This window comes from Musca vetustissima, unplaced genomic scaffold (assembly GCF_032173495.1).
Source record: "Musca vetustissima isolate MV318-11 ecotype Yass unplaced genomic scaffold, APGP_CSIRO_Mvet_v1 utg1892, whole genome shotgun sequence".
NCBI lineage: Eukaryota > Metazoa > Arthropoda > Insecta > Diptera > Muscidae > Musca > Musca vetustissima.
In genome coordinates, this window is record NW_026882990.1 from 100120 (window position 1) to 113434 (window position 13315).

Below are 13315 nucleotides of genomic sequence, written 5' to 3' on the forward strand. Positions count from 1 at the left end.
TTTTTAGGGTCGTCTCCATATAACCCCCTTTTTTATATTAAAGTAGTTATAGATTTGTTCCGTGTTTGGATTTGGTTCTAAGACTCTGTTGTAATCATTTTATCTGCGGAATATACCAAAAAAAAAATAGAACATAAGGTTCGATAATTAACTTTATTTATGTTCATATATATGAACTGTAAGCCGCATTTAGACCTAGCCCCTGTGGAGTGGACCGATATCCCCCATGTTCGAACTTGAACTAATATTGAAAGAAATAATAAGTCTCAGAATTTGGAACCATAATGGGTTTGTAGAAATGTCGGCGTATGTACATTTTTTGGCATGTTCCCTATATTTTTATTTCAAGTACCTGTCAGTATATCTATGGTGGAGGGTATCCAAAGTTCGGCCCGGCCGAACTTAACGCTTTTTCATTTGTTATTATTAAGGTTTTAACCGAATATTTTTAACATCGAAGATTTGGCTTGAATACTGAATCATGTCCCTCAATAGATGGCGCTGACGACGCATTGCATAGTTGCATACCTGAATTATTTTTGCCATACAGTTTTCGGTATTGTATATTGAAGAATAGTGTTGGGCAATAGGTGCTACTATGGTCTGAGTAAGCAATTCAAGAACAAGGCCACCTCTCACCAAGCCAAGCTCACACTCTACAAGATCCTGAAGCATGGGTACTTGCGCCTGCAGATTATGCAGCTCTTGGTGTGTTTGAAAGAAAAATTCTCTGCAAGATATATGGGCCGATCTGCGTCGACGGTGAATATCGCTGTCGAATGAAACATGAGCTGTACCATCTACTCTCGGACATCGACATTCGAGCCCCAGCTCGAAAGGTGCCTAAAAGCGAACCAACTGATGGTTCACGCAAAAGGGGAAGTCCACGAATCAGATGGGATGAGCTGCGCAAACAACCGACGCGCCTAGAAATCTTTTTTAAGTCGGCTGAGTTAAATTTTAATACATTGTCGAAAATTAATATTTTATTTGGATTTTTTTGTGATGTATGCTATTTTTTTTAGGATTGTAACAATGGCTATCTTAGAACCCAACGTACCAAACAGCCAATTATATGGATAGACGTGTCCAAAGTCCCCAATATACAAAATTTTAGGGGTTTAAATATGCCTACACTGAAAACTGGACAAATATTTATAATTTTAACATCGATATTTTACAGACATGATTTTTCTCTCAAACTTCTTACACTAACTTAATTTTTGTAATAGAGAAATTGTCATATATCACCACCTGTATCTCCTTTGTATTTTACAAACATATGCCCATATATACTATTATGTACCACATTAAGATGTAGGATATTCAGGATAACCGGAAATTCGGAATTCATGCTATTAAATTATTTTTTATTTACTTGTTTTTAATTTCAAATATTTTAATAGTTTAAGAAATTTCTATTAATCGATCGTAATACTGATTTAATTTCAATTTCCGGAAGTCAAGATAACTGTCATCCAATTTCATTTAATGATTCTTAACCGATACATAACTGCTGGCTTTTCCATGACCAGAATGTTTGTAATCACCGTGTCCACCATGGCTTTGTCCATGATGATTTTCTTCCTTGGAATCATGATGGGCCTGACCGATTTTGTGTACACTAGCTTCAAAACCAGATTTCTTATCCGAAGAATAACTTACAACACGGGTTGTGCCATCAGACTCCTTGAGAGAATAACTGCCTACAAATATACAAAAATATTTTTTTATTATTGTTTATTTAAATAGTCATGAAATATATTTCAACTTACCCTTAACTTTATCACCATCTCTGGATTCCCATTGATCTTTGACGTCACCAGTTTTGGAATCCTTAACACCATATCCGAAATCATATTTTGGATGACTATGATAATCATGGTCATCATCGCCATGATCATCTCCCTTGCCATGAGCATGACCGTGATGTCCTCCATCATTATGGCCATGTCCATAATATCCGTGACTTCCTCCCTTGTGGGAGCCATGATCGCCGTAACTTCCTCCATGATGGGAGCCATCATCTCCATGACTTCCTCCTTTGTGTGAGCTTTCATGTTTAGTTACCACAGCATAACTGGTAGCCTTACCATGTCCTTCATCATGATGTTTGTGGGGCGCTGCCTCAATGATGATAACACCAATAACCACTAGAGTAACGACGGATATAAATGTACGCATTTTGTTTTTCTTTGATGTGAGCTGTGGACTCCAAAAGATAAAGTTCAACTGATACTGATCTTAAGAGTTGTTATTCGTTTTTATACTCTTCCGCTCTAAACGGTAATGGTTATTATGCAGCATGTTAATTATTACTCGTATTATTTAAGAAAATCTATTTAGTCAATGCTGGAAATTACCTCAATTAAACTATGACTTAATTTCCCTTTCACTTGAATTAAAATATTCTTACGATCTTTAACACTAGAACGCCGAAGGCCGTCATTTTGACCGCTTTCCAATTTCAAGTACAAAAGCAACTGTGCATTTAATGCCACTTTTTTTAAATATGGTGACTTTTTGTACCTCATAGAATTACGTTTATTATAAAAAATTCACCAAATTTTTAAAAAAAGTGTCATTAAATGCACAGTTGCTTTTGTACTTGAAATTGGAAAGCGGTCAAAATGACCGCCTTCGGCGTTCTAGTGTTAAATTAAAAAAAATATGGTCAAACTGAAAACGAATCTAATGAGTCCTGTAAACAATATTAAAAAAATAATAGTCTCTTGTTTATAATCCTATAAAAATCTCATGTTTTTATTCGAACTCCTATTTCATACAAGCATTTAATTCGACTGTATATTTGTATGTAATTCTGACACTTGGATTGAAAAATTAGGGTAAATTTTTCCTGAAAATTATGTTAGACTATTATGTGACTACAAACTTAACATTTATTGGAAATACGATTTTCGCCCTCGAAGAACATAAATGTCAAAACACTGTTTCCGCGGTTTGAAATTGGGATTAAAACCTTAAAAAAATTCGAAAATGGGGCGGAACCTTAATATGAGGTACCCTTTACCACTGTTCAAAACTAAAACTCATGCACACATATTTTTACAATTAAATGGAGGATATTTAAAAAATTTCGATTTTTTTTCTTCACGTGGTAACCGATATTCGGTTGACAACTTCGTACTACCGAAAATATGGCTAGACCTATATTTTTCGTAAAAAAAAATTTTATCCTCCAATATCCCAAATTACAGCCACTAAAATGGGAAAATACGGCTCCAACCTTTAAAATACTTCAAAATACCGAACATTGAGTGATGCTGTTATATTGAAAGACTACCACGAAACTTGGGATAATATTTACATTTTTTGCTAAAGAGATACTCTGCTCATTGAGAACCCCTAATAATTAATTAGAACCAACCAGTAAGGAAAGTAGTAAGGTCGGACGGAGCCGACTACATGATACCCTTCACCACTTATACATATGTATCCGAACTTAAATATGCGATCTTTATCTATATTTAAGTTCACATGCCATTCTGCAACCTATTCTAAATTTTGTAAATAGATTTAAAAGAAACTGTTTAAAATGTAATATCAATCAGGCACCTATTGATTATTTATAAGCCGTGCTAAGCTATGATATATCTATGTAAGCTATGCTATATCTTATTCCGAACCGATTTCAATGGAACTTGCAGAGATTAATTTATATTAATTTCAGTACGTTGTGTCAATCGGCCTAGCTATGGGTATTTAGTGCACAATTTACTTTAAATCGGACGAAAGTATATATAAGAGCTATATATAAATCTGAACCGATTAAAAAAAAAACTTGACACACGAAAGGTTATAGTAACTTCAGTACATTGTACAAAATTGTGTGCCGGTCGGCCAAACGTTGTGTCATTAGTTCACAGTTCATGTGGGAGTTATATCTAAATCTGGACCGATTTTCACGAAAATTAGCACACATCATTGTCGATCTAATTCAGTACCCTATGCCAAATTTCGAATCGAAAGATATGTATGCGAATCGAAAGATATATAGTGACTTTGAGCTCCATTTACCATAAATCGGCCGGCCGAAAATATATATGGAAGCTATATCTAAATCTGAACCGATTTTCACGAAACTTAGCACACATCATTTTGGACCTAATACAGTACCCTATCCCAAATTTCGTGCAAATAAAAGGATATATAGTGACTTTGGTGAATCATTTACCTTAAATCGGACAAAACTATATATGAGAGCTATATCTAAATCTGAACCGATTTTCACGAAACTTGGCAGACGTCATTCTAGGCTCAATTCAGTACGTTATGCCAAATTTTGTGCAAATCGAAAGATATATAGGGACTTTGGTGCCCCATTTACCTTAAATCGGACGAAAATATATATGGGAGCTATCAATAGGGTTCGGCCTTGGGCCAAATAAGTGACTTGTGCCAAATTTCATCCAAATCGCATCATAAATGCAACCTGCACTTTGTTTACAATTTAACATCTACAGACGGACGGACGGACATGCATAAATCGACTTAGAAAGTGATTCTATGCATATTCTCAAAAGGAACCATGTCGACGCCTCCGAACCATAGTATGCTAAGTCTAAAAAGTGAGTTTTTCAGTAGAAGCTTTCAAGGTATGGAAGTTTCTTTAATCGTACGTGCCATGCTAAGTACATTTTTGCTTATAACTTTGGTTTGGATTGGCCGATGATTACCAAAATTTCAGTGAATTTAATTTAAGGACCGTAGTATCTAAAAACGTAAATAACTTTAAAACATGCTAAGTCGACTTAGCATACTATGGTTCGGAGGCGTCGATGTGTCTACCTCGTTTGCTTTTGCCTGTTACAAACATATGCACAAGGACATAATACCCTGTACCACAGTGTGCTGAAGGGTATAAAAAATAGTGGAACAATATATCCCAAATATCCTGGAAATAGTAGCAAAGCTCTATCTTAAATTCTGCGAGCTCTATCGTGATTTCAACTGACGGACGGACCAAATATGCAAAATTTGTCCCAATGGAACAAAATTGCACCCACTTTACCAAATAGACCCTATAGTTTTAATTAAAATCTTCACAAGTTCATACATATTTTCTATATCGTCGCGAGGACATTGTCTGAATTTTGTTTTTACTATACTGATGTTCATGAACATTAAAATACCCTCAAATACTATTATAATAGGTTAGGAATTAGATACGAAAGATATATCGAATTTATGCCTATATAGTAGCATATAACCATGTATATGCATGCAAAAATTTAATGTTTACTCTACTATTTTCTGAAAGAAAAAAAAAATAAACAAACCACATAGATTTTATGTTTATCTACACTATCTATCTACAGCACTTAAATTCGAGTGAAAGGTATGCAAGTGTAGTTACTATGTTAACCTTCAATACTATTGGTAATGACCTTGTTTTATGCACACTACTAACAACAACAAAACATTTGCAATTTAATATTTCAACAATTATACACCAGCTAATTAGAAAGTACCAAAAACGAATTCTTAATCAAAACGTTTAGTTTGTGTTTAAAGTATAAATGTGCAAGAAAATTGCAGATACAGTATCAGTTCACCATTGGACCTTTGAGATCAACAACAAAAGAAGAAAAAGAAAACTAAAAAATTACAAAAAAATGCGTTCCATAATATCCTTAATTACTATTTTGGTTGTTGGTGTTTGCCTAATTGAAGCCAAACCACACAAATATCATGGCGACGATGGTGGTCATGGCAAGGCTACAAGTTACGCCATTGTAACGAAACATGAAACTGAACATGGTAGTGGAGGTCATGGAGGCCATGGTGATAGTGGCAGTCATGGATACGATGATCATTCCGAATATCATGGCTACAGTCAACATGGTGGACATGGCGGTGATCACGAAGAATATTATGGCAAGGGCCATCATGGCGGTGATGATGATGGCCATGATTATCACAGCCATCCTAAATATGATTTCGAATATGGTGTCAAGGACTCAAAGACTGGTGATGTGAAGGAGCAATGGGAATCCCGTGATGGTGATAAGGTTAAGGGTAAGTCTTAACAATTTTTTATAAATATTAAAAAAAATAATGACATATTTGTGTGTATTTATAGGCAGCTATTCTCTCAAGGAGGCTGATGGCACAACCCGTGTTGTAAACTATTCGTCTGATAAGAAGTCGGGCTTCGAGGCTACTGTTCACAAAATTGGTCATGCCCATCATGATTATAAGGAAGAAAGTCACCACGGCCACGGATATCATGGTAAACATTATTAATTGTGAGACATCAGTATATCAATGGAAACGGAATGTAGAACCCTTTTGGACATGAACTGATACTTTTTATAACAGAAAAATTCATAATATTAAAAAAAGAAATAATAAAAAAAAAAAAACGGACACACGAGTTCGTAACGAAAACAAATTCAAACATTGTACATATAAAGAAAATAAATTGAACACTTTGTAGCAACTAAATTTCTATTTTTCTGTTTCAAAGCCATAGGGGAAATGTAGACTCTAAATACACACGAATAGAGATAACCATTTGGAAATTTTATGTAGAATTTGCTGGAGGAGGGGATTATGGAAAGTGATCCCATAACTACACCGAAATTTGTAAATGATATGAGGATCAGCACATTTATTGGATGAATGGAACAAGAATTACTTCACAAATAATAGAATAAAGCTGAAATCTTAAAATTTATTTAGGAATCACTTTTGGTGTATAGGTGTGAGGTACGCAGTTGTACGAAAATTATTGTCTGAGATGATTGATTGAATTTGGAGTAGCCATAAAGATAACATCTTGAAATTTGGTTAAGTGGCTGTATTATAAGGAGGCTGTATTAGAAATCTATACTAATACAATAGTAAAGTAATTGACTGACTGACAGCAATTCATCGCCCAGACGAGACGAATGAAGTAAACATCTTGAAATTTGATAAGTAGGGTCGATATAAGGAGGAGGTTTTGAATGCGTATACCCATGTATGCGAAAAGTAGTATACTGGTCTAAATTTTCTACAATTTGAATTTGGAGAAACAGATGGATCTGGAAGCCAGAAATTTGAAATTAACATTATAGTCGGAGTGTAGCAATATGTAGGTAGTTTTAGAAATTTGTAAATGGTACAATTTGAATCCTGAAATTTGGAGTTAGGATCACTGTTGGGGTGTAGAATTGGGCTATGTTCGAAGTTTAGGAAATACATACTAATGTGTTCTAAATGGTACCCACTTTGGATTTGGGTGAACCGATAAGGCTGGAATCTTGAAATTTAAAGTTAGGATTACTGTTGGGGTGTAGAACTTTCGGAAATTCGAAATAATGTGTACTAATTCAATTTGAATTCTGTGTGATACGATAGAGCTGGAATCCTGAAATTTGGAGTCAGGGTCGCTGTTGGGGTGTAGGATTGGGATATGCAATTAGTTTTGGAAAATTGTACTAATGTGTACTAAGTGATAACAAAAGTGAATTTGGGTGAACAGATAAAGCTGGCATCCTGAAATCGGGAATTAAGATTTCCATTGCATGTATGGCATAGATAGTTTTGAAAATTCGTACTAATGTATACTAGATTTTGTACAATTTGAAATTTGTGTGAATCACCCAAATAGTGACCCTAACTGCAAATTTCAGGATTAAAGCTCTATAATCCTAAAATTTGGTGTTAGAATCACGGTTTGGGTGCAGGATTGGGATATGCAAGAAGTTTTGGAAATTGGTACTAATGTGTACTAAATGGTACCAAATTTTGATTTCAGTGAACCGATAGAGTTGGAATCTTGAAACTTTAACTTAGGAACACTGTTGGGGTATAGGATTGGGCTATGTACGAAGTTTTGGAAATTCATACTAACGTGTTCTAAATGGTACAATTATATTTGAATGAAGCGTTCGGACTGGAATTGGATTTATATTAAAGTGTACTAAACTTGGTAAAATTAATGTATTTCTTTTTCAAGATGAGCTACATGATCGGAGTTGCAATGAAAAGGAAAGCCAGAGAGTTACTACATTACCACCATTATGCGACGCGTTTCGCTATTGGTTATGCGGCACATCAGGCATATTAGGCAATGTGGCTTATAAATGTCGTTACTTGATAAGTTGTATTTATGTCGAATATTGTTGCGAAATTGCATCGACGAATTAAATTCAACCGTGTCAAAGTTCGGGCATTTGGCATTATCTGGCTTCCCTTTTCATTGCAACTCCGATCATTTCATCTCGAAAGAGAAATTAATACAAACATTTACATGAATGATCCTTCGCCCTAAAAAGACATAAACCTCAAAAATTCAGCTTGGTAAAATTAAGATTTGTGTGAACCTATATAGCTCGAATCATGAAATTTGGAATTAGCTCTGGAAAAAGTACTACAAGAGTACGAATGGTACCAAAATTAGTAGAGGACTAGGTTTGTTTTGCGATTAGAATGGGTGTGTAGTGTTTAGTTATGTATTTATTAAAAGAAATATTGAAGTTTTAAACTAAAATTTAAGATTTTGAAGAAAAAATATCTGGAGTTATCTGGGTACCTTTGAAGATTCGTAGTAGGAGAAGTATTTAATGGTACTTTATTTGGTATAATGTAACTCGGTTTAAACAGGCTTGTTCGTTGTTATTTAGTTATCTTTCGAGGTGAGCTACATAATCGAAGTCGCAATAAAAAGGAAATGTCGAATATTGTTGCGAAATAGCATCTGCGAATTAATTTCAACCGTGTGAAGGTTCGGTTATTTGACATCACACCAGAACGTCCCTTTTTTGAGCAGATTTTACTTGTAGTGACGGACTTTCTTCAATACAACCTACAATATTTATCATTTGCGAGCCTGACATCCCTATAATTGAAAATCTAAACAGATCCTAAGTTTACACTTGATAATATTTTTTATAATCTAGGATTAGGTGTGAATATGTATGACATTGAAACGTATACAAAAAATAGGCATGGGTTTGATTTTTCGCAGCGGATCCATAAAAAGGAATAATACAATATTTTTTAAATCATGTTCACATTCTTCAATCGGCATTTCCTATTCGTAGTGACGGCATTTCCGGTGACGTCCTACTGCTTATTAGTTAAAATGAAAAATGTAAAAATCATGAACCTAAATCGGAAAGGAAAAAGGAGTTCTTTATTCATCGGGAATCTCGAATGCCAAATTATAGCCATTTCGGAGTACCGAAAATGGGTCGCGTCCCACTTTATAATGGGGTTATGTCAAAAGATGGACCTACACTTCGTCGGGAAACGGCTCTAATTCTTAAAGCACACAAATAGGATAGAACCTTTATATGGAGAATATGTCCGAACATAGACCTATATAAAAACTTGTCCGCATAAATATATCCTAGCCTACGAGAACACAGGTAATGCGTCTAAAACTTTCCAATTAAAGAAGGTAGAGCAGTACTTTAATATGAGTACCATGTGCCTTGACAATTTTCTGTATATATGCCATTCTAGAAACCCTACAAAAATCGATATTAATACTTTTTAATGGGAAAATTTGACATACCATTAAAATCAAAAGTTTCAAATTATAGTCAAATTTCATGAAAAACTTGCTCGACGACCCCAAAATGCCGTTCTCTAGGGCCTACCTCGAAACATTGACCCACATGATAATTTTGGGTAGGGACATTTTTACCTAATGAGAATACAAAATATCTCGGACACCCCATTCTCGGTAAAAAAAATAATTTTGTATTTTGATTTAATTCGAATCTACACTAATTCAAGAATGTCCCTATGAAATTTCAAGTGAAAATCTCAACAACTCTTGAAGATATAGCCGATTTATTGTGCTAGCATCAAGTGACGGCAAGAGGGCTTCTCAAACTTTGAACGCATTTTTCACCAAACAGCGTTTTTGCAAATGGCGGAAACGATAACTCAAAAACTAATAATTCCATCGATTCCAAATTTTGGGACATTTCCCTGTGTGTATAGCTATCATATGAACTAGGATAAATCCAATCGGTCAAGATCTTCCTTATTTTTTTAACTTGGTTAGGCGAAAGCTGCAAAAGCTGCAGACATTTTGTTGATTTTTGAGCGAATCTAATAATCCTAGTTAATACGACAACGACAAACATAACAAAAACATTTTGTAAATTATTTTTCTTTTTCTTTAAATCTTCAACAGTTAAAAACCTTAATAAGCTTTGTTATTGATTTACCAGCCCATTGAAAATCTTGAACATTTTAAATCGGGAATGGGGGTGGGGGGATGTTCCCCTTAAAGTCAATTCTTCTAATTTCTCTTATAAAGTTTTGCACTTTTATTTGGCACTTTTTAAAATATTTTAGAACTTTCTAGCACTTTTTTAAACAAAATCTAGCATTTTTTATCAACAAAGTTTTGGCAACACTGCCTGGAACAAACACACAATCTTTTAAAGAACGACATTCTAAAAAAATCTTGATATTAAATTGTTCTATAATGAATATATAAACAAAAATTTATAATGATTAAAAATGACTTTATTTGTAACAATAAACTGCATTTCAAATGGTTTGGTTTTTGAATAAATTCTATTTCATTTAAAAACATACCATAATGTAATAAAAATGTTATTCTGAACAACTAAAACAGTTAGCACACAATAGCCGGAATGCGAATATTATGCGAAGTAGTTTAATATTAGCACAAACGTAATAAAATATTTCACAGACAAACTCGTATTTGCTGTGCCTTTCGCTTTTCGTGGCAGCTGTGAACAAACTTATCTATTAACTGACCGTTAATGTGCCCTAAATTGGTCATAAAATTGGGTTTATTTGCCAATATAGATAGGTTGCTACAAAAATTGCAGAATCGAAAAATTGCAGAATTTTAACTGGAAAAGTATTGTGAATGATTTATATATAAAATAAGCTGTGAGTTTTGATGTATCAGTATCAATTTACCATCGAACTTACTAGATCACTCAAGTACTGACTAAGAACGAATTGGACACAATGCGTTTTATTATTTCCTTATTTGCAATTGGGGCCACGTTTGCGGTCTTGGCCACGGCAGTGCCACTTCCTCATCAGGATATTGGATTGGGACATGAAACTCATGGAAAGACTATTAGTTATTCAGTTGTAACCAAACATGAAAGTAAACTTGATCATCATAAAGGACATCACGATGTTTTGGAACATAAACACAATTACCACAAGGAAAATCAAGGCCATTATGCTGACCATAAAGGATATAACCAACACGAGGCACATCATGGAAAGGCCACCAGTTTTGCCAGTGTTACTAAATACGACGACAAGCATGAGCATCATGGTGATGATGGACATGATTATCATGCAGAAAGTCATGGTCATGGCCACCACGAAGGACATCATGAAAAGGCTACTAGTTTTGCTGTTGTAACCAAACACGAAAGCAAGCATGATGATCATAATGAGCACCATGGTAATGATGGTCATAGTTATCATGCTGAAAGTCATGGATATGACCACCATGAAGGACATCATGGAAAGACTTCCAGTTATTCTACCGTTACAAAACACGAAGCTAAGCATGGTGATCATTATGGACATCATTCAGAAAGTCATGGATATGGTCATAAAGCTGAACAACACGAGGAAGATCATGGAAAAGCTACCAGCTATGCTACTGTTACTAAACATGAAAGCAAACATGATGGTCATTATGAACATCAGGGTGATGATGGACATAATTATCATGCTGAAGGCCATGGATATGGTCATAAGGCTGAACAACACGAGGAACACCATGGAAAAACTACCAGCTACGCCACTGTTACTAAACACGAAAACAAGCATGATGGTCATTATGGAAACAATTATCATTCCGGAAGTCATGGTCATGATCACCACGTTGAAAAAGAGGAACATAATGGAAAAGCTACTAGCTACGCTACTGTTACTAAACACGAAACCAAGCATGATGACCATTATGGACATCAAGGAGTTAAAGGATATAAAAACGAACATAATGATAATGGCGAAAGCCATAAGGAAGGACATGGAAAAGCTACCAGTTTTGCAGTTGTAACCAAACACGAAAGCAAACATGATGGTGATTATGGACATCACGGAGATGATGGACATAATTATCATGTTGAAAGACATGGCAATGATCATCACGAAGGACGCGTTGGAAAGGCTACCAGTTATGCTACTGTTACTAAATACGATGACAAGCACGATGATCATTACGGACATCATGGTTATCACGCCGAAGAGCACGAGGGACATCATGGAAAAGCTACCAGCTACCCTACTGTTACTAATCACGAAAGCAAGCATGATGGTCATAATGAACATCATGGTAATGATGGACACAATTATCATGCTGAAGGCCATGGATATAGTCATAATGCTGTACAACATGAGGAACACCATGGAAAAGCTACCAGCTACACTACTGTTACTAAACACGAAAGCAAGCATGACGGTCATTATGGACACCATGATCATGATAAACATAATTATCATTCAGAAAGTCATGGACATGGTCACCACTCTGAAAATGATAATAATCATGGAAAAGCTAGCAGTTTTGCCATTGTAACCAAACACGAAGACAAATATGATGATCATTATGGTCATCATGGTGATAAAGAACATCATCAACATGATTATTATGTGGAAAGTCATAATAAACACAAGGAACATGGAAAAGCTACCAGTTATGCTGTTGTCACCAAACATGAATCCAAACACGATGGTCATCATAATCACCATGATTATCATGTAGAAAGTCATGTCCATGATACCGAACACAGCAAACAGTATGGATACGAACAACTTGGTCATCTTACCGAACATCACGGACATACTAAGCACAGTCACGATGATCATCATGATCACTCTGTTGACTACCACAGCCATCCTAAATACGAATTCGAATATGGTGTCAAGGATACCAAAACAGGCGATATTAAAGAACAATGGGAGTCCCGAGATGGTGATAAAGTGAAGGGTAATAAAGAAAATTTATAATCCAAAATTATAATTTTACAATTACTGTTAATTTTTTCGTTTAATTAAATAATTTGATAATTTTGTATTTATTTTTTTATAATTTCTAGGCAGCTACTCCCTGAAAGAAGCCGATGGCACAACTCGTATTGTAAAATACACCGCCGACGAGAAGAGTGGCTTTGAGGCCACCGTACATCAAATTGGTCATGCCCAACACGATCACAAGGAATATAGTCATCATGAAGGACATAATGATTTCCATGGTCATGGGAAAGCAAGCAGTTTTGTAGTTGTTAAGGGTCACTAATTAAATAGCTATAATGATGACTACAATGGGCACACTAAGGAT

At 35.1% G+C, this 13315-nt stretch overlaps 3 protein-coding genes across 3 annotated transcripts; 2 read left to right on the forward strand and 1 right to left on the reverse strand.

The window, feature by feature from the left end:
* Positions 1-1488: 1488 nt before the first annotated feature.
* Positions 1489-2184, reverse strand: LOC133329702 (probable zinc transporter protein DDB_G0282067). The gene is made up of 2 exons (XM_061538169.1): positions 1776-2184; positions 1489-1706 (listed from the first exon to the last, which is right to left on the reverse strand). Exons 1-2 carry the CDS (start codon positions 2182-2184, stop codon positions 1489-1491), a joined length of 627 nt encoding a protein of 208 aa, XP_061394153.1.
* Positions 2185-5636: 3452 nt separating this feature from the next.
* LOC133329703 (adult-specific cuticular protein ACP-20-like) lies at positions 5637-6267 on the forward strand. Its single transcript, XM_061538170.1, has 2 exons — positions 5637-6039; positions 6104-6267. The coding sequence occupies exons 1-2, from the start codon at positions 5637-5639 to the stop codon at positions 6265-6267; spliced, it is 567 nt and encodes a 188-aa protein (XP_061394154.1).
* Positions 6268-10974: 4707 nt separating this feature from the next.
* Positions 10975-13273, forward strand: LOC133329704 (sarcoplasmic reticulum histidine-rich calcium-binding protein-like). The gene is made up of 2 exons (XM_061538171.1): positions 10975-12964; positions 13074-13273. The coding sequence occupies exons 1-2, from the start codon at positions 10975-10977 to the stop codon at positions 13271-13273; spliced, it is 2190 nt and encodes a 729-aa protein (XP_061394155.1).
* The last annotated feature ends 42 nt before the right edge of the window (positions 13274-13315 follow it).